Genomic DNA, 27751 nt, shown 5'->3' with positions numbered 1-27751 from the left:
TTCTAAAGATGCATAAATATCGAACCAGGTAAAAAAAACAGCTTGTACTCGACTGCTGGGCACCCTTTGCTTGTATTGGTTATGGTGAGGAGTGCTCTCTCTCAATGGGGAAGCTGATTCGGGAGTGTTCTTACAAACTCGTGAAATGTTAAATAATGCAGGGAATTTGTAAGGGAATATGGGACAGTGAGGTGTGTGTTAACCTGATAGGTTGCTGTAGGCCTGCACCTTCCTGTCACCTCACAAATAAGGTGGAAGAAGTAATTATAAGTGCCTGTTTTGTACTTTTTGCCATACTTAAAGTATGGAAGTCTATTGCTATTAAGTATTAAAGGAATTATACAGATGGTATTGTTGCTACATGTTCCTCTTTGAGTCTAATACACGAAACATCTGCTATGGCCATTAGTCTATCTTCATTCAGCCTGAAAACGGTCTGGACTTTTTCTCTTTGTCAGGGATGCCTCTGTGGTTTTTGTAGGATTAAATGTTTTTGCATCTGAGCTTTTTTTAGTTTGGATAATGTCAACCTTTCTGACTGGTGGCTTCCACACACAGTGTGTCCTGCATGCATGATGGTGGGTTGATCTCTCCTGTGGTTGCACTGCTTTCTAGTCTATACAACCAGAAATAGTATGTTTGAAGGTTTAAAGCTTTCTTGCCACAGAAGCTAAAGACAGCGTTAGCTTTCTATGCATTACACTCCCTTTAATTTTTTAACTTTTAGGTCAAAAAAAGTCATGGATTTGCTTGTAAGTGTTATTTTTGTGTTTAAAAAAAATCTTGCTGTAATTCACAGTTATATTGTTCTAAGTTGTAACCTCACCTTCTGTCACCAGTTTAGGCCATTTCATCAAGAAAACAAGACTCATTTTTGTACATAAAAATGTAGGTTTATGAGGTTAGGGTCGTATACCAGCTTTAACCATTGTGACAAATCACATTAATGAGCGTAAAACATGTACTGTTGACATGCTCAGTCTTCCCAGAGAAAATCAACAGGCAACAAGGTTGTTTGACAGTCTAACCCCCATGACCTGAAGTGAAAAGGATATCTTCTCTAACCATTAGTCCATCACAGCAGGGAAAAAAGTGCATGGATATACAGAACCTGAGCTCTCATTTGACAGAGGAACTGACTTCCCATCTGCCTGAGTTTTTGTCCCTGGTGGCTTCATGATGAGAAATCAGCGTGTTCTTCAAGCACCTGAAACACTTCCTGTCTTGTTCAGCAAAGGAAACAAGTGAAATCCACCTCACCCACTGAGAGAAATGTTACTTTAGGAAGACCCTGACAACTCAGCTGAAGCTAATATTACTCATGAAAACAAACATATTCTAGTGGAGACAATGACAGAGGAGTCATGGTGTTTGTTTTGCCATCCACCTCTGGGACATCACTTTGGGGACTGAGGATCAGCTTGACATAGTGACTTGGCAAACAGCTTTTATCTGGAAAACAGATTGAATGGATGTAACATGCGCACCGTATACCGCTCCAGCTGGAGTGCACAGATGTTGGACAGATATATCAGGTTGATAGCAAAGTTTCCAACAAATTCCTTCTGGTACTAAACAAAGAGATAAGGATTTGTATAAACCGCTGTAAATGTAGTTTCATGTGGACACTAAATGTTCCCAAATTACACTGAAATCATCAGAAATCATCAGCTAGAGCAGCGGTCCCCAACCTTTTTTGCGCCACGGACCAATTTAATATCAGACTTTATTTTCAGGGATCAGCCTTTAAGGTGTCGCAGATAAATACAACAAAATAAAATGATACAAGCAAGACAAAAACTGTGGTATTTTGTAAATATAACAATAAACACAAATTCACTGTGTAGTTGTATTTAACTTTAACTGTATTAGCAGCGTCCTCCTTAAATGCGCCAACAACATTGAGAGCAACTTCTTCCTCTCTGCCCCTTAATGCTCTCTGGTTGCTATGGTAACACATAAATATTTCTTTCAAAATAAGACACACAAGTACAACTCGGGAAAAGACCCAGGAAACCGAGTTAACGATAAAACCCCTGAAAACCTTAAATTTCACACCTGAGCCTCAACTCTCGTGGCCCGGTACCAAATGACTCCCCAACCCCTAGGCCACGGACCCAGGGGTTGGGGAATCCGCTGAGCCGGATTATCCCTAATGGCGGATTATTATAATCTAGGAAAAATGCCAAAGATAACATAGTTTGACAGACATAAAATAGATTTTTTTCACCAATACATTGATTCTCAAAGCGCTATTAGCTGAAAACTTAGCATAGCACGGTGGAGGCTGTGTCATGGTTTGCGTCAGCCAGTGGTGTTCTGTTCAGTGGAGATCTGTTAAAACTGATAATTTATGAACTCAGAAAAGTACAATGAGATTTTGATACAGCATCTGGAAAGTATCTAACTGGTAACAGCTTCATTTTTCAGCATTACAATGATCCCAAACACACTGTCAATGCAGTAAAATCATACCTGAATAGAAAAACACAGTAGAACACTATCGGTCATGGATTGGCCTCCCCAGAGCCCAGACCTCAAGATTATTGACGCAAAAGGCAGTCAACTAGACTAGTTCACTAAATGTAATTCAATTCAATTAGCACCAATTCAATATAGCACCAAATCACAACAAAAGTCACCTCAAGGCGCTTTATATTGTACAGTAGATACAGAGAAAAGCCCAACAATCATATGAGCCCCTATGAGCAAGCACTTTGGCGACAGTGGGAAGGAAAAACTTCCTTTTAACAGGAAGAAACCTCCGGCAGAACCAGGCTCAGGGAGGGACGGCCATCTGCTGCGACCGGTTGGGGTGAGAGAAGGAAGACAGGATAAAAACATGTTGTGGAAGAGAGACAGAGGTTAATAACAGATATGATTCAATGCAGAGAGGTCTATTAACACATAGTGAGTGAGAAAGGTGACTGGAAAGGAAAAACTCAATGCATCATGGGAATCCCCGGCAGCCTATGTCTATTGCTGCATAACTAAGGGAGGATTCAGGGTCACCTGGTCCAGCCCTAACTATATGCTTTAGCAAAAAGGAAAGTTTTAAGCCTAATCTTGAAAGTAGAGATGGTGTCTGTCTCCCGAATCCAAACTGGAAGCTGGTTCCACAGAAGAGGGGCCTGAAAACTGAAGGCTCTCCCTCCCATTCTACTTTTAAATACTCTAGGAACAACAAGTAGGCCTGCAGAGCGAGAGCGAAGTGCTCTAATAGGGTGATATGGTACTACAAGGTCATTAAGATAAGATGGGGCCTGATTATTTAAGACCTTGTATGTGAGGAGCAGGATTTTGAATTCAATTCTGGATTTAACAGGAAGCCAATGAAGGGAAGCCAAAACAGGAGAAATATGCTCTCTCTTTCTAGTCCCTGTCAGCACTCTTGCTGCAGCATTTTGGATTAGCTGAAGGCTTTTCAGCGAGTTTTTTGGACATCCTGTTAGATGCATGGGGGCCCAGCCCTGGCGCAGGGTGCCGCTGGTGCGTCGAGCCACCTGGGGGGCTCTTCAACTGGTGGGGGAGATTGTCACATCTTGCAGGAGCTTTCCTCTCTTCAGGAACTCTCTCTGCAGGAAGGGGAGATACAGGAGAGGTGGAGGAAGATCTCACCCTGGGTGTCTATTGTCTTATGTAGTCTGGAAGATGAGTGGATGGTGGGGTGGGTGCAGTTTTCTCTGTGGTGGGGTTGGGTGGACTGTCCCGGGCTCTGTGGGGCCGGGAGGCGCTGCTGCACTGGGCCCCGGTCTGGATGGGCCTGGGCCCCCTTTCCCTGGCGGGTCGCGGAGTATGGGGGTGCCTACTGGGGTCAGCGGGGGAGCTGGCCCCAGGGAGGGGTCACTTGCCCCTCCCTTCCTTCCCTCCCCATCTCCAGCTGCCTCCCTCTTCCCGCTCCACCACAACCACCCACACATGCAGGGCCTTGGAATAGGGGTATGTCACCAGGGTGCAGAGGAGGCTACCCCCCCCCCCTCCCCCCCCCCCCCCCCCTGTCCCCTTCTGGCTGCCTCTGCCTCAATTTTATCCCACAACTTAGACATTCACATTACTCACACTCTCATTACACATACATATAGGATCTTGGGGGTGGGCACGCTACACGGACTCCAAAAGACCATCAGGGTGTACACCTCACCCCTGGCGTCGTTGCCCACCCCTTAATTTTAAATACACATAGACATTGAGGGCTAGCAGGAGGGACTATGCACTTACCTGCTGCTCTCTGGCAGGTACCTCCATGCCCTCCTGGGTTTTAAATGCACCTTAGAACACATATGCATCAACACTACAATGAGCGGGTGGAGGGAGGTTTGGAGTCTTCTCTCACCCCCGTTCTCTGCGGCCTGCTGGAGCGGGGGGGCTAGGAGGAGGAGTTGGCCGTCCGACTGTGGTCTGGGGTGTGGGGCCTCCCTGCTGCTGCGGAGTCGGGGCGGTCTGCTTCTCCCCACCGCAGGGAAAAGGGTAACACCACCTGGGTCTGGGTGCAGTTCCCCCCTCCAGGGGCAAGGGTACCTAGACCCGGTTCGTAGAGTACGCTTGGGGAGTGTGATCGTGTGTACAGCGTCTCTTTATGTCTGTCTCCACGTTGGTTGAGTGTGGAGTAAGTGCATATGAGAGCATGAGGGTGGGAATGGATGTTTGTGTCTGTGTGTGCCTGTATGTCTGTGTCTATATATCAGGTTGGGTGTCAGACGCCACCTCTCTGGGGACATCTCAGGCCCTCCAAGGTTTGGAGGTCTATCTCCCCCCACCACCACTTCCCCTGCCAGTGGCAGACTCCCTCAGACATCGGTGCGTTGGTGGTTCTTTGTGTCTGGGGATGGGCGTCCGGGTACACACCGGCTCACTCCTTGGCGGCCGCTTATCGGGGCCTGGAGCCTGGGGCTCGCTCGGGCCACTTCGGAGGTGGGGTGCCCCCGGCCTCTCGGCCTGGGGCTCGGTCACTCAGGCACGGCTGGCTGCCGGCGGAGCTCACGGGCGCGTCACTGCAACTCCCCCTGGCTTCTGCTCCGTGGCTGCTGAGTGAGCCCTCATCTGGGACTCTCCTCAGCTCTTTCTGGGACAGTGGCATGGCTGCCCCTCTGTTGGTCTTCCTTGGTCTCTTGTGTTCTGGGGGCCTCTGGATGTCTGGAGTTTTGATCTCCTCCATACCTGCTTCATGCCCTGGAGGACGGGGCTGTGGCCCCCCCACACCCTCTAGCAGATCATTACATGAAGAAACCTTTTAAAAAACAAAAAACAAGCGCGTCCATGCTCACAGGTGTACACACGGGTGATCACACCCACAAACTACACCCTTTTTGGCTCCTACCTCAAAGCACACTGTGTTCTGTTGATCTTATGTGCTGCACAATAATGTTTAATATTTAGTATTTACTGTCATATTCCCATATATCATTGTGATGTTGTTTATTCTATTACTCTTGTTCTCTTCTGCTTGTTTTCTTTTTTCTTTCTCAACAGGTGATCCAGGTGATTGATATATGCATTTTTTTTTCGGTTGGTTTTTGTCTTTTGCCCTTCTCCCCCGTCCCTCTTCTCAGCTGTTTCTCTTTCCCTCTTTCTTTCTCCCCTTCTTTCCTCCAGTCAAGTCTGTCCCGTATTCAGCAAGTGAAAATAAAATAAACAATAAAAGGTGAATCAAATGGACCATTACGGCAAGGCTGGGATGGTCAATTTGGTAAAGTAAATCCGTTGGGCATCTTTCTTTGCCTTTAGACAACAATTCTGATGGCAAAAGAGCCAAACGGGACAGGCAAAAAAAAAAAAAAAAGAATTTGGTTAGATACCATATTTCTAGGCTTTTCAGGGCCGAGTACAATAACCTCAGTTTTATCTGAATTAAGAAGCAGAAAGTTAGCGGCCATCCAGGTCTTTATGTCTTTAAGACATTCCTGCAGTTTAACTAATTGGTGTGTGTTATCTGGCTTCATGGATAGATAGAGCTGCGTGTCATCTGCATAGCAGTGAAAATTTATGCTATGTCTTCTAATGATGCTGCCTAGGGGAAGCATGTATAATGTAAACAGAATTGGTCCTAGCACTGAACCCTGTGGAAATCCATAATTGACCTTAGTGTGTGAAGAGGACTCTCCATTTACATGAACAAATTGGAGTCTATTAGATAGATATGATACAAACCACTGCAGCACAGTACCTGTAATACCTACAGCATGTTCTAATCGCTCTAATAGGATATTATGGTCGACAGTATCGAACGCTGCACTAAGGTCTAGCAGGACAAGCACAGAGATGAGTCCACTGTCAGAGGCCATAAGAAGATCATTTGTAACCTTCACTAAAGCTGTTTCTGTGCTGTGATGAGCTCTGAAACCTGACTGAAACTCTTCAAATAAACCATTCCTCTGCAGATGATCTGTTAGCTGTTTGACAACTACTCTTTCAAGGATTTTTGATATGAAAGGAAGGTTGGAGATTGGCCTATAATTAGCTAAGACTGCTGGGTCTAGAGATGCTTTTTGAGTAAAGGTTTGACTACAGCTAGCTTGAAGGCCTGTGGTACATAGCCGATTATTAGAGATGGGTTGATCATATTTAAGGTCATATGGGGTCTAAAAGACACGTTGATGGTTTGGAGGAAGTAATTATTGAAGTTAACTCAGAAAGATCAATTAGAGATAAAGAGTCTAACTTAACATCAATGGTACTAAGAGTAGCTGTAGATAATATTACATCTGTGGGATGATTACTGGTAATTTTTTCTCTAATGATAAAAATTTTATTTGTGAAGAAGTTCATGAAGTCATTACTAGTTAACGTTAAAGGGATTGTTGGCTCAAAAGAGCTCTGACTTTTTGTCAGCCTGGCTACAGTGCTGAAGAGAAACCTGGGGTTGTTCTTATTTTCTTCAATCAGTGATGAATAGTAAGATGTTCTGGCTTTGCGGAGGGCTTTCTTATAAAGCAGCAAACTATTTCTCCAGGCTAAATGATGATCCTCTAAATTTGTGACACGCCATTTCCTCTCCAGATTACGAGTCATCTGCTTTAGGGTACGTGTTTGAGAATTATACCACAGAGTCAGGTACTTCTGATTAGAGACCTTAGTTTTCACAGGAGCTACAGTATCCAGAGTCGTACGTAGTGAGGAGGTGAAATTATTAACAAGATAATCGACCTCTGTTGGGGTAGCGTTCAGATCGCTGCTCTGCTCTATGTTGGTACAGGGCATTGAAGATGATAACAGTGGGTGGATTATATTCTTAAACTTAGTTACAGCGCTTTCAGAAAGACATCAACTGTGATAGAGTCTGCTCTCCACTGCTGTGTAATCAATTATTGTAAATGTAAATGTTATCAGGAAATGATCAGACAGGAGAGGGTTTTCAGGAAACACTGTTAAATGTTCAGTTTGTATGCCATATGTTAAAACAAGCTCTAGAGTGATTAAAGTGGTGGGTGGGTTCTTTTACAGTTTGAGAGAAACCAATTGAGTCTAATAACAGATTAAATGCCATGTTGAGGCTGTCATTTTTAGCATCTACATGGATGTTAAAATCACCCACAATAATTATTTTATCTGAGCTCAGAACTAAATTAGATATAAAGTCTGAGAAATCAGACAGAAACTCTGTGTAAGGCCCAGGTGGACGATAGATGATAACAAGTAAGACTGGTTTCTGAGTTTCACAGCTGGGGTGGACAATGTTAAGCATCAGGCTTTCAAATGAGTTAAAAGTCTGTCTTGGTCTTTCATTAATTAATAGGCTGGTGTGAAAAATTGCTGCCACACCGCCCCCTCGGCCTGTGCTTCGAGATTTCTGGTAGTTAGAATGACTCGGGGGTGTTGATTCATTTAAACTAACATAATCATCCTCAGGGCTCTAGACTAACTTTTTGACATGGGCGCACCGGTACGCCTAACTTTAAAAATTTAGGCGTACCGGCACAAAAGTTAGGCGCACTCAAATTTTTCAACCGCATCGCTTAACACCGCAGTTTTACATGTGCACTTTCTTTGGGGGGGGAAGTCCATACAGACAATATTAATTTCTAAATTATTAACTAACAAACTTGTGCTTAAAGTGCTTTGTCAATATTGTAGAAAATGTTAAAAACTTAATCATCATCTTGGCCTCCTCTGACAACCTGTTTGCTGCTGTCTGCTGCTGAAAGGCCGTGGGGAGAGGGGACACTTGGGCAGTGCATTTACTGCAGCATATAATGTGTTTTCTGGATACACTGTGCTTTTTCAGCATTCAAAGATTGATGGCACCGTGTCAGAGCACTGGCTATGAATTTCAGACAGATCAGGCCTTAACTTAACAAAAAAGTTATCAATAGTTCTTTTCATTTTTTCTTATTACCCACAGCTACAGTACATCCACTTCTCTCAGGCCTAGGCTGCTCACTAGGGCTGAGTATCATCACTGATTTCTATAATCCATTCAATTCCGGTTCTCAAAGTCCTGATTTGATTCAATTTAGCCTCAGACAGTCAGAAATATTATAATTCTGATCATTTATCAGTACTGATACACATGAGACTTCATCAGAATTGTGAAAATCACAGCAGATGCCTTTGTGTGAAAGTAACTGAGAATAAAACACAGGAAAACATGAAGGAGATTTTCCTGGTCTGGCTTTTTATAGCAGATAACCTTAAAAATATTCTGCAATTTTGCATAATTTGAAGAAATTTAAATTTCTTCAGTATTGAACAGCAGAAATTAGGCTTTCTTGTCCGAGGTCATTTAAGTGAAAAAAGAAAAAGCGCTGTAAACAACGCTAGACTGGTGGGTAATAAGCGAATGAATAATGCAGAAAACAGATTTGAGACGGGAAACTGTTCCTGAAGTACAGAGAGAGAGAGAGCTGTGCAGGAAGTGTGATTTTTATCGTGGTGGAAGCAAAACAGCAAAAGTCAGAGGGAATTCATGACGACATTGATCAAATGTGAAGCGCAGTTTGCTGCTTCTTTTGCTGCAGGCTCGGTGAATTTTGGTTGGAGAGAGGCAAAACCTGCAGCTCAGAATCAGCGCAAAAAGACGTAAACACAGCGCGGACCCGAAGAATCGCTAAGCTCCGACAGCGTGTCCGTGTTCAGGCCGTCGGGTGAGAAAGCCGAGAAAGACGAAGCTGATTCTGATGTGTTGGGTCCGCTCCGTGTTTAGGTCTTTGTGTGGAATCCGTTAATGAATTGATATCGCTTTATTCAAGCTACTCACCTCTCTCTTCCACCTGCACTTTCAACTGGACCACGGCCAATCAGAGAGGTCCCGCCCCTGACTATCTCTGATTGGTTTAGTCCACGATAGGGGCATAATGTGTGTCTGTTGTTGACCACACGGAGAGTTACAGAGATTTTTTTTTTTGTTACCGGAACAGTTGGTCGCACCTGTGCGACCAAATATTTATTTTTAGTCGCACCACTGAAAAATTTGGTCGCATTTGCGACCAAATTGGTCGCACTCTAGAGCCCTGATCCTGCTGCAACCAGGTTTCTGTAAGGCAGAGTAAATCAATTTGTTGATCAATTATTAAGTCATGTACTAACAGAGACTTGGAGGAGAGAGACCTAATATTTAATAATCCACATTTCACTGTTTTACTCTTTGGTTCAGATGTGGATACTGTATTGTTCTTTCTTTGTGATTTTTTAAGTTTAAGTTGTTTGTTGCTGGTTTTTAGTTTGTTTTTTGTCTGTTTGGGAGCTGACACAGTCTCTATGGAGATGGGTTTTTGGGGGGGTAGCAGGAGGAGAGAAGCTGCAGAGAGGCGTGTAAGACTGCAACTCTGCTTCCTGGTCCCAACTCTGGATAGTCATATTTTGGGGGTTTTAATAAATTTGTCCATATTTCTAGAAATGAGAGCTGCTCCATCCAAAGTGGGATGGATGCCGTCTCTCCTAACAAGACCAGGTTTCCTCCAGAAGGTTTGCCAATTATCTATGAAGCCCACATCGTTTCTGGGACACCACTCAGACAGCCAGCAATTTAAGGAGAACATGCGGCTAAACATGTCACTCCTGGTCTGATTGGGGAGGGGACCAGGCGTAACCGGGTGTCATTACTGCCGACGTGAATTATGATTTTACTGAATTTACGTTTACCCTTAGCCAGCAGTTTTAAATTTCCTTCAATGTTGCCTGCTCTGGCCCCTGGAAGACAATTGACTATAGTTGCTGGTGTCTCTAGCTTGTCTCAGAACAGAATCACCAATTACCAGAGTTTGACCCTCGGCGGGTGTGGCGCCGAGTGGGGAAAAACGGTTAGACACATGAACGGGTTGGTGGTGTACCTGGGGCTTCTGTTTATTACTACACTTCCTCCTCACCGTGACCCAGCCGCCCTCTTTCCCCAGCTGCTTGGGGTCTGCCGGGGAACAGCTAGCGGGGCCTACGCTATCTTCGGCTGCACCAGCTACAGGGGCCTGGCTAGCTATGGGTGAATGAAGGGTGCGAAGCCGAGTCTCCAATTCAGTAATCCTGGTCTCCAGAGCTACAAATATCATGAAGATCATACTATGAGAAAAGAATGTATTTTAAAGTTGTTAATTAAATTGCTAAGCAGATAAGCTACTCAGAAACACCACTGTGTTTGAGCAGGAACAGGAAGTGATACTCTACCGCAGAGCGAGCGAACACCAAGTGACAGCGTCACCAAGTTAAGGAATCAAGTAATAGACTTTAAGAAAAGATTGTTAATTGGCATTAAAATGTTTGCTGGATATGATTATCTTGAGGTTAGGCAACAGTTTTAGAGCTCTGTTTTTGTCTTCTGCAACCCCAAAGTGAAAGAAAATGTATATTATCAGCTAGAACATTAACTTTGTTGGCTGTTAAACCAAAGGCCACTGAAGAACACCCCAAACTCACAGACGTTTTTCCTAAACAGACCACTTCTATGAGCTGAGGTGTCCCTTTTCACGCAGAGTAGCAAGGGAACAAAAAGAGCGAACTCTCCTGCAGATCTTGTTCTTAAGCCTCAGATTATTCAAGGAAAATGTTCATGCAACAAACTGCAAATTATGCGCAGCGCTCAACTGTAGCTTTCAAAAGAAATTTCTTCAGATTCACCGTCCAACCCATCTTCTTTCATCAGCCTTTCAAATGGACTAATTTCATGCAGCCTTTAATTATGCCATCTTTCAAGGCAAATGCAGTAGGAGGAGGAGGGTGGCCCTGAAATAGAGCAAAAAGAAATGATGATGATAGAGGAGACTAAAGAGAGGGAGGGAGTTTGAGAGAGAGAGAGTAAAAGAAGGAGGTGTTGGTGGGGGGGTTGAAGAGGGAGCTCCTTTCAGTTTGCAGTAATCGCTCATCCAGGAGCCGTGTTGCACTCAGGGATATTTGGGATTTTTCAGTCTGGATTCTGTAGTTCGGGGTCGTGCTCTCGCTGACTTCCTCTCTTGCACAGCGATTTGTGTGTGAGGACGCTGCATGTCTGGCATGCAGACATGGGCCCCTCGTTGCACTCTAGGATTATCGTCTGCCTGGCCCTCACCTTGGTTCAGGTGATCGCCGTGACCTGCCAAGAAGATACTAAGAATGGTGAGCGATATCCACCAAGTTATGACTTCTTTTGCTGTCCTCTGATTGGCTTTCCGTGTTGATACCTGATAGGGATCCTTCCTGTTCTTCTGTGGGCTTTTGTTCTGATAACAGGTTTATAAAATCACCAGTTCATGTGCTTAATTGATCAAGGTTTTCATGTTTTTCTTATATAATAACAATGTTTTCCTTTGATTTCTTGCCTTCTGATTTTTCATGATTCAACAAGGCTTCTGAAAACACTTTAATCGGTATTTTTATGAAACTTTTATGTTCATATTCCGTGTTATCCCCCCCCCCCCCCCCCCCCCCCCATTATATCCACGTTTTATTTATTTATTTCAGAATTTCAGAATGTGGTTGTCCTGTAAAGTTAAACTGGGATGTTCTGCCTCCTAAAGCTCAGACCGCACTGGCCTTGTGGTTTAGGGATGAAAGGTTAAATTCACACCCACAACCAACACCAGAAAGGCTTATCTTGCCTTAATGAGACACCATTCAGGGAAAGCTGCTACAAGCCACTGAACAGGTGACGATTAGTAAAGAAGCTAAACTGAAACTGTTTGAAAGTCTTGAAGTTGATAAAAAGCTTTGACACTGAAATGACAAAATTTGTGAGGATTTCTCAAAGATGGAGATGTGGCTCATTTCTAAAATTAAATGTCTGAGTAAATGTGATCCTGGGTCAAAAATACTTCCCCCCAACAGGCTGCAGTGCACACTTAAAGAGCACACAGGGCTATTTCAGTGCGAGGTCGAGGCTGAATGAAGGGGTTCGGAGTGCCACGGCTATAATGATGTGGCCTTGTGGATGGAATGGACAAAAGAAGGCCACTAATTTTGGTCAGACTTCAGGCCAGTTGCAGACAAGACACACCCAGACTAAGACTATGCTGAATATGAAATATGCATCTCTTACTTTCATCCAACTATACCTCCACTGAAGCATTCATGCTGCAAAGGGATAAACAACAACCTCAAAATATCTGCACCAGCTGTTTTTCGGTCTGAATCTGCCTTCTTTTCTTTTTTTTAACAGTAATGTTTATGTATGACATTTTCTCCAGCTATGGCCTGATAAGTATCACTTTAGACCAGAAATTATATTTAGGGTAATTTTTGAATAATTAAAAAGTGAATAAGTCATAACCGTGTTTAGAGCCAAGAGGCAAAGGTTTACATGGATATGTAACCTTAAATTCTTTGAAGACTGCTAATTATTAAACTATAAAGACAGGGGCATTCAAATGTTAATTGTAAAATTGAATAGTTTTGACAATTTTCACATGTCAATTTTTTTGCTTGAGACAACATAATTTATAACAAATACCAAAATATGAAGCTAATTGTGGCAGCTGCTTAGCTTTGTTTTCAGTCAACAAACAGGCTAGATGACTTACTAACTTACAAGTTTCATCTAATTTTTTTTTAAATCTCTGCAAAACTTTCTTTTTTGCAGTTTCTTGACTTTTGTGCTAATTAAACAAATTTTATTTTAATATAAAACATTAATTAGCCTCAGAGGGGCTAATACTTATATTTTACTAACTTTAAACACTATCTTGCTAATGAACAGCTAGCTGTAGCATCATCAGTAGTAAACAATTCATTCTTAACGAGACATCTAACATCTAAGCGTACCTTACATCTCCTCTAGTTGCTAGCTTAGACCAAAATTAGGCTTTTATCACATTTCACTTTTTCCAGTCTGTGTGCTAAGCTAAACTAAGTCTATATGTTCAGTTTAACATACAGACAATAAGATTTCTCCTTAATCTCAGCAACATAATTAAAAAGGTGGCGTAGCATTGCAGTGTATTCTCTGGTTTCCTGCTTACTTTGCACTGAGTCAGTTATTGTTAGTTTCCAGACGGTCGAATTGCTGCTTAAACATGGCTGACCCCAGCGTCAAGTGTAGCATACAAATTAAAAAGTGTAATTAACATTTTTCATTTCAGATTCAACAAAATATATATAAAAATAAATCTATAACAGGTGAATGTAACTTTGTCTAATCTTTATTGGTGGACTGCTTATGTTACAGTCCTACCTTTTCCAGAGTATATGTAAAGTATATGTAAAGCTAAGCTATTTGGTGTCATTAGCTTATTTAGCATGAGAGTTATTCTAACTTTTAAAGAGGTTCACGAGTTATTTGGAAGCTCTCGGTGCATATGACCTTGAAACGAGGTAGGTGTTATGCATAAATATCTGACAGAAAGTAAAGATTAAAGTAAATCTGTGAATAAGTTTAATTTTGTGCAGCTACAAACTGTAAATTTGTTGTGGGTTTATCCTCCATTTTTAACTGAAATTTCTGTTGTTTCCTTACAGCAGAGAAGTTCACAAGTCATTTCAAGTCATTTCTAGCTGAAATGCATATACATTTACTGTCACAATACATATGTGACAGTATATGAGTTGTTATGAATGAACTGTGTGATTTATGATGCTGGCCACACGCTTGTTCAGAATTAGAATCAGAATCAGAATTCTTTACTGCTATCCCAAATGAAATTATATTTTGCTGGTATCCTATGTGAGATCTCTAGGTCAAATTTTGGATTAGATTCTGGAAACTTTCAGGAAACTTACTCATAAGTAAGTTGATCTGATTTGTTTTTTCTAGTGGCAGAAACAAACTTCCATACTATCAATATCAGCAAGTCTTAGTTTACTTATGTGTGCAAGTTTCTGCACATGTTTGCTTTTCACTGGTTCTTATAGATTTTTTAAGCAGTGTGTGGATTGGGATTCTTTATTGTGACCCTTTAAATCTAAGGTATAGCCTTCAGGACTGTTCCTGGTTACTCTTGAAACCAAGTTTGTAATGTTGGATTTCTCCATTTCAATCATTTTCATTGTTTTTGAACCTTTAAAAGAGAAAGTATTCAGATGAAAAAAGTAAAATAAAAAGTCATCAAAATATTGACTGTTGGTGTAAAATAAGTATGAGAAATTAGCACAGACTGATTTTATATCACCTTCCCATCCTATTTATTGAAATAAGTTTTAATAAATGGTAAAGAACAATATTACAGTTCCTTTTTCATATCATAAATCATCTTAACATGACTCATCCCTCACTTTGTGAATCTCTAGTCGGAAGTCCTGTTTTTGCGAACTGAATATGGTTTAAAAACTAAGCCTGTAGTCAGAAAGCATGGGTGGAAAGCTGAAAAGAAAACCACAGCTAGTCATGATAATTGACCTCATGCTGTACTGTATATATAAGCTATAATCACATAAAAATAGCTGAGGCACTGCCCAAGAGTATAAAGTCTGCAGTATAAAGTTTAAGTGAAAAAAACTACATTTTATCTGCAGAAGTGATGAAGAAAAATGAGCTTTTGCAGATTAAATACCAGCGTTAATTACTGGTATTAAGAGCTCTGCTTGGTAAAGACGCTGCAGCTACAGGGTGAAGCAGGTTTCATGGCAGGAGGTTTCTCCGGGTGTGGCACCTCCCAAATAAAGTGAAACCACAGCCTCTGAGCCCAACGTATAATAATACAGCTGCTGTGGTTTCCACTGAAATAACTGCTGCATTCAAGAAGCAGCCTCTCTGGTGGGGAGCGGCTCTACCACATAATTAGTGCTTAGGGACGTCACTAAACTGCCAGGATTAAAATGCACTCAGAAAGCCTGCAGCAGGTGGCTATTTGTAACCCCCCCCCCCCCCCCCCCCCCCCCCCCTTTTTTTTTTTTTAAATGTTTTTACTGTTTTGGGATGATTTCATGGCAGGGACACGGCTTCATCCAAGGCCAGCAGGATGAAAGTGCCTAAATCTGCCCTCTTACACTGCATAAATATGTTAATACGTGCTGGCATGTACATTTAATTCAAGGAAAATTTATTTGGGTCAATGTAGGTATAAAAAACTTAAATAAGAGGGTTCTGAAAATAAGTGCATTTTTGTTTATTTTACCCCCAGGACCTGCTGCTGAACGAGGCAGCTCTGTTTTCTGTCATTTTTCTAAATTACAATATTTAAACAGGCTCCTTTCACCTTATATTTTAGCCCCTGATTAACTGACATGCTGATAGATTTTTGACATGAAAACTACACGTCTGGCCTTGCTTTATGTATATAATTGAGTGACAAGAGACGTCGCTGTTGCAGACATGATTGCATACTTGCATACAGACACTTTTATCGTCGCATGCAGCCAGAAGCTGTCAAATTCAACCACAGTCTAGTCACTGACTGCTCAGAAGCAATTTACCTGAAAGTGTCTGTCATGAGGGAGAAGGATGTTCGTGGAGATTCTTAGTAATAAGATCAAGTGTCTCAGTTTGAAATCAAATTTTTTTTCCGTTTATGTTTAGCTGACTTTAAAGGTAAAAGACATCTTTGTAGTTTGCACTGTCCATAGACTGTATGTAAAAGATGGATGAAGGCACCATGACATCACATAAAACCTCAAGCTGAGCATTTGAAACCTGTCACAACAAACAGGCTCTAACCACAAAACTAATAGTCACTGGCTCATTGGCTACTGAGGTGTGGTTAAAGTTCTGTTAGCCAATGAGCATATACTGGCTTGTCCTCTTTCGGACTCAATTAAAGACCATAATGAGTTTCATGCTTTATTCAGTTTGACCTGAGTACCTGAATACCTGAGCCCCGAAACTCATCAGGAAACGGTTTACTAAGGAAGCTGAGACTTCTATGCAACCACAGTCGCCCCCTGCAGGCTGTTTTAAAATATGCACAACATTTAAATCGATTTTTCCTTCACAGAGTTTTATTGCCAAACGATCTACTTTTACTGACCTGAGGGGGAAAAAACATATATACTGATGGGTAGTTTTTATATCCTTTGATATGCCACTTTATTAGGTACACCTTGATAGTGCCCAGTTGAGAACTTTTTTTGCCTTCAGAACTGCTTCTTCATGGCACAGAGTCAACAAAGTGCTGGAAATATTTTTCAGAGATTTGAGAGATCTCCTGTTCCATCACACCCCAGTGGGGCTCTACTGGTTTGAGATCTGGTGACTGTAGAGGCCATTACAGTTCACTTAACTCCTTGTCATCTTTAAGAAACCAGTTTGAGATGATTTGAGGTTTGTGATATTTCAGCGTGGACCAAAATCTCTGAAGGAAAAAGGCGCTCCAACCATGTAATTAGTAATGTGTACCTAATAAAGTGGCCGGTACTAACTGACGTTGGGTGGGTGCACTTTCAAAGATCACTGTTGCTCAGGTTGAAACTTGCTGAAAAGCTGCTTTGATAAAGGACTTAAACAGCTTTGACAGGATTTAATCATAATTACGGTAACAAGCATTTTGCTCTGTGCGAGTCACGGTGCGCTGGGTTCACTGCTGCTTTTTGTTGAGAAAATTGGAGTCTGCTGGGCGCCACATGCTCCTAAAGAAGTTTTAAAATCCATATATTTTTAGTAAGAAATGTGAGTGAATCATTCGTCCTGTTGGTGTGGTCTTCCTACTGTATTTCCCACACCAGTGAGGAGAGACTCTTCCTGTAACCTCATAGCAAAAACACTGAACATTTCTTGTTCAGGCTGTGAGGTTTTACAGTACATGGTAGGGTCACTGAACTCATGTCAATTTGATTATTTTAGATATTATATTGCCTTAAATTGAAAAAAAAAAAAAAAGTAAAGACACTGCAGTACAGTAGTACCTCTCCTTGTAGATAAGGTGCTGTTCTCCACAACCCTACATGGGACTGAGTCCCATGTAGGGTGATTTTTAATTAACCTTCACACAGCAGTTTAGAGAAATTAAAAAGTGCTGCAGAGTGCACTTATTCTATATCCCAAACAGCACTGCCTCCATTTTACATATCTATTGAATAAATTAACTCTTATTTAAAGGGCAGCTGGTGCATCCTGATGGATTAATATACATCACATTAAAGACGGGGTTTGTGTTGCTGTAGATCTACTGCTCCAGAAGAAATACCCTCTCTCTGTGGTTGATTTAAAGAATATTAATACACACATACCTCTCCAGATGTTGATTGCTGCTCTGCTTGACTCAGACAGCTGTACAGAAAATGGAAAAGTCTACCGCAACTATGAGACATGGAGCCCAGAGCTGTGTCGGGTCTGTGTGTGCGACTCGGGGGCTGTAGTGTGTGAGGACGAGGTGTGTGAGGAGCTGAGTGGCTGCCAGATGGCGGTGACTCCAAAGGGCGAGTGTTGCCCCGTGTGCTCAACTCACACGACAGAACCTAAAGCAGGTAAACCACTGCAGCTCTACCTTCAGTATGGGGATATAATCCACCTGCAGCTCCCTTTCAGCTGGTCATTGTGAGGTTTTCAGTACAATGTGTTTTTGTATACAGCTGGTGATATGATAACAAAGCTGCTGGCAGGAAAACAGATTCAGTTGTTTCTGGTCAATTTGTGGTTTGAGCCAAATCTGCTGAAGCTGCTTTTAGCTGCTATGCTGCTCACATCTGGAAAAAACTTTCAAATCTAAATTGTGGAAACATCTACTTGCATTTTGTAGTGATGTACTGTTACAGTGCTTAGCACCCAAGAAGGCCTCTGTTAGCCAGCTGAGGACTTCCTGAGTTGAGTTGTCTGTGTGGTTCTCTCCAGTACCTCCAGTTCATCCCACAGCCTAAAAACATGCAAGCTATGTTAGGCCCAGGCCACAGAATGACCCCAGTTGCGACCCCTAAAAATTTATATTCCCATGTCAGTCAGTCAGTCAGTCTCCACACCAGGATCGGGATGAGTTACCACCACCCCAAGTACTCAAGTAAGTAAGCATCTGTTGTGGAGAAGAGAGCTGAGCATAAAAGCAAAGCTTTTGATTTACCATCATTCTAAGTCTTTACCCTCAGCAGTAGTCATGACCTCTGGGTAGTGAATGAAAGAATGAGGTCAGGGATACAAGTGGCTGGCCTCTCCCTTAGAGATAGGTTTAGGAGCTCCATCATTTGGGAGGGGCTCGGAGTAGAAGCACTGCTTCTCTACATTGAAGGGATCCGTTGAGGTGGTTCGGGCAGGAACCAGGATGCCTCCAACATCCTGCGTCGTCTCCTAGTTGACATATTCCAGGTATATCCTACCAGGAGGAGGCCCAGAGGCAGACCTAGGACATGCTGGAGAGATTATATCACTTGATTGGACTGGGGTCTATTCTGTCTTTCCCTTCAGATGAGTTAACTGGATAAGCGATATTTAATAGATGAATGGATGAATGGCTGTAGTTGTCGAGTGGATGGTGAAGGCTGCTGGCAATTGCCATGAAATCGGTCACAAAGAGGCTGCTGCACCAGAAAACTCCTTATGATTGCCTTGGTCTGTAGCAGTTTTCATGGGAAGCAGCAACTCATCTGAAATCACTGGCCAACTTGGGAATGAGTGGCAATAAAACTGAAGAGCATTCACCTTCAAAGTAAAAGTTGACCTTTTGAAACAACCTTTACTTTGAAGGTGATTGTTCACCATTTACACTTTTAAAATGTAACTGCAATTCAGCCAGTAGTTAGCAAGTGCAGACAAGTCATTGTCTTGCTTGCAAACTACGGGAAACTGCGGAAATCTGCTAGAAACCATTACATTGGATTCCTAACTTACTAGAGAGGGCAAAAACTGTGTCTCATTGATGAAACCCTCACAATGTCGTACGGGCTGAAAGGGACTCACCCACGATACTCATGCAGCTGCTGTTCTGTCTCATGAAGATACCTGCACAGAAAATGGCACGACCTACTCCAACAATCAGATATGGAGCCCAGAGCCGTGTCGAGTCTGTGTGTGTGACACAGGGACTGTGGTGTGTGAGGAGGTGGTGTGTGAAGAGCTAGGCGACTGTGAGACCACTGTGGCGCCTCAGGGCGAGTGCTGCCCTGCGTGCTCAGCAGCCACGCAACAGCCTCCGAACACGGACAATAAAACTGGTAATAAATATTTTGAGCTTCATGTTGGACAGATTCAAACACTGGGATGTCTGTTCCCTAAATATCCACACTGCTTTCCCACTTTTTATTACCTGTGGTATTCTTATAACAAGTGTGATTTGTCCTGTGTGCTGCGAATCACGACCTTATGGCCCTTTTTATTTACTACAGCACATCTTCACAGCACTACAGCGACAATAATTGAACATTTTGTTAGTGGAAATCAAAAAAACCAAAGGAAAGACACAAATTCTCAAGTCATAGAGGTCCTCTAAGTATTGCTTGAGTTTTCCTCTGTATTGGTTATGATCAAAACCAGTATAAAAGATGGACGTTGCCTCTGTGACGTCACTCGCTGGTTGTTGACGTCCTGTTTCCACCATTGCTATCTTGGTTGCGAATAACCAAATGTGTGTGTTTTCATTAGCAAGTTGTTAACCAATGAGTGAGCAGTAAAGCACTGCAGTCAATCTATTTTTTCGCCCAATCAGAGCTATCGCCATCTTGTGGCCTTCAGGTAGAATGCAAGAATAAGGCACCCACATTTGCTTCTGTTGTTTTGTTTTTTTAACTACAGTTAACTTATTTTACTATTGATGGACAGGATACTGCCACCAGAAAAATGTGTATTTCCTCACCTGCTGGCGGCTGGTTGCTGGATGGCAGTCATTAATTGAAATCAGCAACACCAAAAACCTAGTTACAATTGCATTCGATGTTATCAGCCTCAAGTTTGCATGGAAGATCCACAGTTGACTACAACCAATTGTTGACTACTTGCTGAAAAGTAGAGAAACTAAAAAAAAGGCACAGCTTTTACCTTGATGGTGAATTGTCTCCATTTGTGTGCAACTTTTCACAATTTTACATCTACTCCAGGATTAGCTAGTCTCTGGAGACAAATCCCAAACTGCCAACAACCAAACTGGTCACAATGAGTTTTTCATCAGCCAGTCGGGGAATACATTCTTCCCCATCATGGCCAGTAGATGACCAATGGTCATTGACCAGTCTGTAGGGCTGTGTGACTGGGACCTTATTCACTTAATGCTCCAGGGTCACATGCTCGAAAGAAGATAGAGGTCATATGATTGAAAGAAATTAATAACTGAAAAAGAACAAAGAAATACATGTAAAACGTCTTAAGACATCACCTCATCCAAACTGCATAAATGCGTATCAAGAAGTCAAAGGAAGTCCAAAAGTACTTCATCAATTTATTAAGTAATTTTGTAAAAATTGTTTTATTGCTAACAGGTAGCTTGAGGTTTTTCTAGAAGGAGAGTTCATCAGTAGTGAGATAAAGTCTGGGCTAAATGAGATTAAAACAAAGAACGTTTTAAAAGGGATTTTATTTAAAAAAAAATGTCTGTTTGCTAACTTTCAGTAAGTGTAACGAGTGTTAGCATGCTGACCTGTGAGAATTGGCCCCAAACACAGAGCAGAGATAGTGCTTATGGGAATGCAGTGATATTGAGTGGAAGACAGAGACTGTGAATCAAGTAATTATGATGGGGGGCAAAGGTGGAACTGAATTAACAAAGTTACAGTGACTATGCACATAGAAGGAGGTGGTTGGGGTTGATGGAGGGTCAGTAAAACACAGTTAAGTTCCCATTTCAAACTGTTTGAATTAAGCATAATTATTCCATACACTTAAGGAGAATTTTTTGTGCTTTTTCTCAAAATACTGCGGCATACATTCATATTAAAAATGATCAAGACTTCAAATAATATGTGATTACTTTGTTAGAGTAATCACTCAGTTTTCTTGCTCTGACTAGTTAGTTTTCAAAAGTATCCTACTTTACCGATGAGCAGACTTGTCTTAACAAAGTACAGGAAGTAGTAGGAAGTTGCTCATAATCATTGGGTGCTGCCCCTTGGCTTTTTTCCCAGAAGTTGTCCAATCAGAAGAAAGTGGCCATTTAAGGTGGGATCAGTAAAAGGCAGTAAAATGAAATAAGGGGCTACATAACGGGCCAGTATGAGATAAATAAAACTCTTTATGAACTGTGACACAGAATGTTAGTCTGATGGTGTCACAGAGTGAAAGTAGAAAGCTGGGAATGAGTTTAACTGGTCCTCTGTAATGGCATTTTAAGTTGCCTCATGGCTCCATCTGTGTTGCAACCCAGTAACAGGGCAAAATAGACACACAGTCCACTGTGTACATTTTATGCTTTGCCTCTCCAAAAACTGAAATGGACACACAGGCAGAAGTTGCTTTATCAGCAGGGGGAGATCATATTGCTTTCTTCAGTAAAACTGGCAGAGCAAAAGTGCAAAAGTGCAAACCCATAAACTACTAATCCACAATGATTTTTTAATGATCTTTTAGCTACTATATTATATACAGCTGACAAAGAAAATGATACTGAAGTCAGCTGCTGTTCTTTGTCATAAAGATTCCTGTACAGCGGATGGCAAACTCTACTCCAACAATCAGATATGGAGCCCAGAGCCGTGTCGAGTCTGTTTGTGTGAAATGGGGACGGTGGTTTGTGAGGACATGGTGTGTGAGGATATAGGTGACTGCCAGACCGCAGAGATCCCAGAGGGCGAGTGCTGTCCTGTGTGCTCAGTCACTCAAACTGGTAAAACTGGAATGAAACCTGCACATTTGTCCCGGCGTCAGTGGTACTCTGCTCTCTCTTACAGCCCGATGCCCTCCTTTTCAAGCTCCGTCCTCTGCACACCACTGTGAAATGTTGTTCTTGAACCTGTACCGAGTTTCCCTTTCAGTTTGCAAAAGGAATACATGAAGTTTTTGCCAGATAAGTTCACTTCTCTCAACTAAATGTGTGCAATAAAAACTTTGGAGGTAGCTTCATTCTTTTGTGTTTCTTAGAAGAAATAAGGGAGCTGCGACCAGTTTTACTGCCACACACCCCCCAAAAAAAAACAAGCTGAGAAAGTAACTTATTCAACAAATAAGGTGTATTCCTCTGGGAAATCAACATCTTCTTTGTCATGTTTAATGCTTTTTTATAATTTCTTTACATGCATCTGTGATGATGTATTTCTGCTGCTCTAAGCACAAAGTTCGGCTTAATGATGCACCAGAAGGATGATTGTGGGCATGGTCGTGAGATTCATGCATGTTAGAGTAAGATGCTGGTATTTTAAGGACTAGAAAACACACATACTTTACATTTTTTGACTGTATTTTTGAAGGAACCCAACAGTATGGATTCATAAATGAGTATGTTTTATTTTTAAAATGTGTGTTTTCCAGTAAATTTGCAAAGTTGTGGGAATTTCCATTAAAATGTAGATCCTTTTTTTAAAATCCAGTGACAGCCCGTTGCAGCACATACTAACTGAGTTTCTCTTTCATGAAGACACCTGCACAGAAAATGGAAAAGTCTATGCTGACAATGACATGTGGAGCCCAGAGCCATGTCGGGTGTGTGTGTGCAATAAGGGGACCGCCATGTGTGAGGATGTGGTTTGCGAGGACCTCGGTGACTGCCAAAAAACGGTGACCCCAGAGGGCGAGTGTTGCCCTGTGTGCTTGACTGCAGCTTCAACATTGATTCCCAGTACAGACCCCGCAACAGGTAAAAAGTCCATTTTATGTGATTGAAAATATAATTTACTATATGGTTGATCCAGGGCTGGACGAGCCTTTAATGAGGCCCCAGGGCAGAATTTTTTTGCTGGTCCCCCCGCAACAAGTTTTTGATCAAATATGTGTTGATTAGCTGAAATTAGCCTGAAAAAACAAAACAAAACAACAAAAACTCGTTAAAAAACTTTTTAAAATGTGATGAGTGAAACTACAAGGGTGCTCTGTGAACAGAGGTGCCGCCAGAATTTTTTCATAGCGGCGGCCATATGAGGGCCAGTAAAAAATATTGGGTTGGCACATCTGTTGTCAAATATAGGTTACTTGAAAAAAAAGTAACCTAACCTATAAATAAAATAAGTAACCTATAGAACAGAGAGACAGAAAATAATTATATGTCTAGTTAATTTCCTGATATTAAAGTTGACATCACTGAAAAATAGGTACATATGAAAACCAAATAACATTTTTAAATCCATAATTATCTGTTTTAATTTATTGACTGACTGATTGATTGGCAGTCCCAACCAGCACTTTAAAGATTCTTCCTCTCTATTGTGTTCACATTTATTGAAATTATTACCAATATTTCGCAGTCTTGCCGGGGGTGGCCAGTGCCCCCCCAGACCCCCCCTTGGTGACGCCCCTGTCTGTAAATGGAACTTCAGTCCATACCACAACAATGAGTATGTTATAAAATGAAAAATCGAATTTTTAAAATTTTCTAATTCATAATGTAAAAAAGCAAATGCTGTTATGATGATGTATTATTTATGACTTTATGTGTACAGGGGAAGGAAAGGAGATCACGGTTGTTTGTTGCTCCCAAGAATGTGTAAATGAATTTCCTGGTTGTCTGTCCATCTGTTTGAGCCATTTTGGGGTTTTTTCTTGCAGCTGCAGATGAGAAGAAGGAGGAAAACTGCAAAGTCAATGGGGAGGTCTACCATCACAATGACATCTGGAAACCCGAACCTTGTCGCGTGTGCGTCTGTGACAACGGCGTCACTGTCTGTGATGAGATACAGTGCGAGGTCCTGTCAAACTGTGAGAAGGCTGTCACGCCCGCGGGAGAGTGCTGCCCTGTGTGCGACAACTTCGCAAGTGCCAGCAGGATGATAGGTGAGACAGATTTACCTGCATCCAGAAGAGAGATGGTCACTTTGTGTTAGATTTACACCCCTTATAAAACTTAGATACTTTATTTTATGTCTTATCTTTATTTAAAGGGTTCTTTAAAGGGTAAGATTTACTACATAAATTGTGAAAAATAAAATAAATAAAAATATTTTTTTCTCTTTTTTTCCCAAGAAATTATGGGCCTCAAGGTAAGTCATACAGTCAGTTAAGAAAAATATCTTAAATTGGGAACATTGTCACTAAAAAGTGCTGCTTGGCTTTATTTTTAGGGGCAAAAGGGTGAACCAGGAGACATCCCATATGTAAGTAAAAGGAAAAAGTTAGGCGTTAGTGCACTTTGCATATAAATTTAACTTTTTTAATTAATTATGACTAGATAAAAGTCTTAATAATTCATTTAATGAACTTAATTTTTCTTGTGTTGTGAAGGTGGTGGGGATTCCTGGACCTTCAGGACCCTCGGTGAGCTTTTTTCTTTCTTTCATCCCCCTGTCTGTCCTTGTTATCTTTCTGTTTGCTGTCACAGTATTACACATGATAACTGGAGTCACAGTAGAGGGCAGCAAAATGCAATACTAGCATGTGTTATTACAATTACCAGGACAAATGCTTTCATGTACACCGTAAAAAAAAAAAATCCTAAGAAAAAAGTAATATTCCGGCAGCTGGGGCGCCGAAATAATACCAGAAAATAACAGAAAATAACTTTCTCATGAAAATACGGTTATTTCCAGTAATGACAATACAGTTTGTTGCCCTAATTTTACATGCGATTTTGCCTTTTTCAAGTGCTTTTAAACATTAAATTAGGAACATTTTAATGTGATTAAACAATGAACTTACCTATAAACAAGGTCAATGAATGCGGCAATACGAATAATAATACTTCAATGTACAGAAATATACAGTTAACAGTTGGTTTAAATAATAATGGATTGCATTCATATAGCGCTTTTTGAGACCCTCATAGCGCTTTACAATTCCACTTCATAATTCCCCTCTGGCCCTCACCAGTAGGTGGTAGGTGAAGTGTCTTGCCCAAGGACAAAACGACTGAGAGTATCTGAGCCAGGGCTCGAACCGGCAACCTTCTGATTACAAGGCGAACTGCCAACTCTTGAGCCACGATCGCCATAAATAACAATAATAATAATAATTATTATTTGATGTAAAAAAGTTCATAAGAATCATTTTATATATTTTTCCATAGCATTACATTTGAATTTAACAGTTCAATCTTTCAAATAACGGACAAATATTTGTGAAATTATGATACATTTGTGAATGTATTTTAACAATCTAAATATGCATATGTACAGACAGATACATTTAAAAAACAAGAAAATTATGTTTTATGACACTTACAGTGATTTTACGTTAATTTACATTTGAAGTCTATTATGTGAATAGACTAGAAGAACAGTACAGAACTGTAAAATACACAGTAAAATACTTTTATATTATAATTTTTTTTACAGTGTATACTATTTTCACTGCATGATTATTCCAGTAATTAGACAGTGACCAATGTTTCAATGCTCTTATGGCTTGTTCTCTTTGCTCAGGGTCCTCCAGGGGCTCAGGGAAGCCCTGGACCAAGAGGCTTTAAAGGCAGACGGGTAAGTTGAAACCAATACACAGGGAACTAGTGGACCTATGAGGTGATGTCCACGATGAAAGAAAATAGCTCCTGCAACTGTTATACTACCACAGTTAATGTTTAATTGCTGGATAGTTTAATTTAAACACAACATCATAACTAAAAATCTGTTTGTTTGTTTTGGTGAGAATGCTACATAGCAATGCTACAATGCAACTTCAACTGCAGCCCGCAGTTCATCAACATGTTAAACAAGATGTTTTTTAGGTGCTGCCTCTTTAATGCTGGGCTTACACTGTGCGATTTTTTTGCCCCATTTTGAGCCGATTTTTGAGTCGTGCGACCGTTTTGGTGATCGGCCTGATTTTGGCCTTCATCGTCTGTGTCTCGTGCATCGTGTAGTATACGTGGGGTAACGAGAAGCGATTAACAACTCACTAGTCATTTGTCGGTTGCGAACTACACGGCTCTTAGACCCGGATCTTTGACGTGAACAACGCGAGCCGGCTCCTTATCGCAAGCCGTGGATTTTTTTTTTTCTTTCTCTCACCCTCTCTCTCGCACTTTTTTTCCACTTCACTCTGCATGCGAGCCTTGTCTTGTGCTTTTGCGCTGGGAAGAGGGGGAGGGGCGGTAGTTACACTCACAGTAGCACAGGAACAGAGCGGGAGGGAGAGAAAGAGAGCCAGGGGCAACAGCGTCACATTAGAAAGGTATAGTAATCATCCACAACTATTTTCAGTTGTGGATGATAAAGGATTCAGAAAGTTTATTCATGCAGGTCCATATGACAGAGAATATGCATCTTCTTTTTGTTTTCATATTTTAATTTATATTTAATTGTGTTGTGGTTTGTAGTGTTTTGTGTTGTTTCACTTTAAATTTGTTTAAAAGGAAAAAGCTGAAAATTTAAATAGTTAAAAGTTGAAATGTAAATAGTTGGTTTTTGTATTATATGATTTATTTATTACATTTTATGTGGAGTGAATAAATAAAAGTATATTTACGGTGGCCCCTAGAGACAAAGCACGTAAAAACTCCAAAACACGTACAAAACACAACAGAAGTGCTCTAGGATGCTAGGCGCAGTGTTGAGCTTTTGTTACTTAGTGGCTACACAAGCCAGGAAGTACCAACAACCGGATTTGGTGTGTGGTAGTAACAGGTAAATGAGCATATTTTTTTATTTATTATTTGAATATATATGAATGCTTGTGTATAAATACACAAACAATACACATATGCTTTCAATTGTGTAATTTAAGTGATCTAGGTAGCTCTGTTTTGGAAATTCAGTTAACGCTAGAAATGTGTTTTGGAGTTTGTACGTTTTTTGTCTCTAGGGGCCGCCGCATATATTTATATATAAACATATATAAATAAAACAATTTTTTTTACATTAGTAATTCCTTTTGTGCATAATTTTATATTATTGTTAATAATAAATTAATTAAAGCAACATAACACCCTGAAGAGTCGGTTCGGAGCCGAAGGAGCCGGCTCTTTTTAGTGAGCCGAGCCGAAAGAGCCGGTTCTCTGAAAAGAGCCGGAAATCCCATCACTACACCTCACGACCAGCTCCCGATCATCAATCGCTTGGTCGTGACCATCGTGAGGGTGTCACCGCAGCTTCTCACACTGCGCAGGCGCAAACACAAATGTCAGCGAAAAAGACGGCGCAGCACGGCAGTGCAGCGTGTGATCCGGACACAAGCCATGGAGGCACAACTTGTAGAACTATGGCAAGCTTATCCAAGCCTTTTCAATGTGGCCTCACAAAATTATCACGACCACAACAACCGTGAAAATAGTTGGATCTACATTGCTGCTCAATCACAGCTGCCTGATCAGTGTTTTTCATTTGCAATTTAGCAAAGTTGATGGTGGTGGTGTGTCTGTGTGAGTGAAAGACGGAGAGGGAGAGTGAGCGACAGAATTTCTGTTATAACCTTCATTTTACGGTGAGCACTCAGGTCACATCAGAGCATCGGTGTGTGAGACCCTGCATCGTGACCTATGAACTTCTAACCCCTGCG

General features: G+C 41.4%; 1 protein-coding gene across 1 annotated transcript in view; it reads left to right on the top strand.

Moving 5' to 3' along the window:
- The first annotated feature begins 11305 nt into the window (after positions 1-11305).
- Positions 11306-27751, top strand: part of LOC146641978 (uncharacterized) — a 35556-nt gene continuing 19110 nt past the window's right edge. Inside the window, exons 1-7 of the mRNA XM_085398977.1 lie at positions 11306-11517; positions 22749-22967; positions 23873-24097; positions 24287-24303; positions 24385-24417; positions 24545-24577; positions 25681-25734. Of these exons, the coding sequence (XP_085255103.1) occupies positions 11424-11517; positions 22749-22967; positions 23873-24097; positions 24287-24303; positions 24385-24417; positions 24545-24577; positions 25681-25734 (675 nt within the window). The 5' untranslated portion in view covers positions 11306-11423. The remainder of the gene's footprint in view (positions 11518-22748; positions 22968-23872; positions 24098-24286; positions 24304-24384; positions 24418-24544; positions 24578-25680; positions 25735-27751) is intronic.

Source organism: Rhamphochromis longiceps, linkage group LG23 (assembly GCF_057381845.1).
Source record: "Rhamphochromis longiceps isolate RC_006_pf linkage group LG23, R_longiceps_female_GT1.1, whole genome shotgun sequence".
NCBI lineage: Eukaryota > Metazoa > Chordata > Actinopteri > Cichliformes > Cichlidae > Rhamphochromis > Rhamphochromis longiceps.
This window is presented reverse-complemented; position numbering and strand designations above follow the sequence as displayed.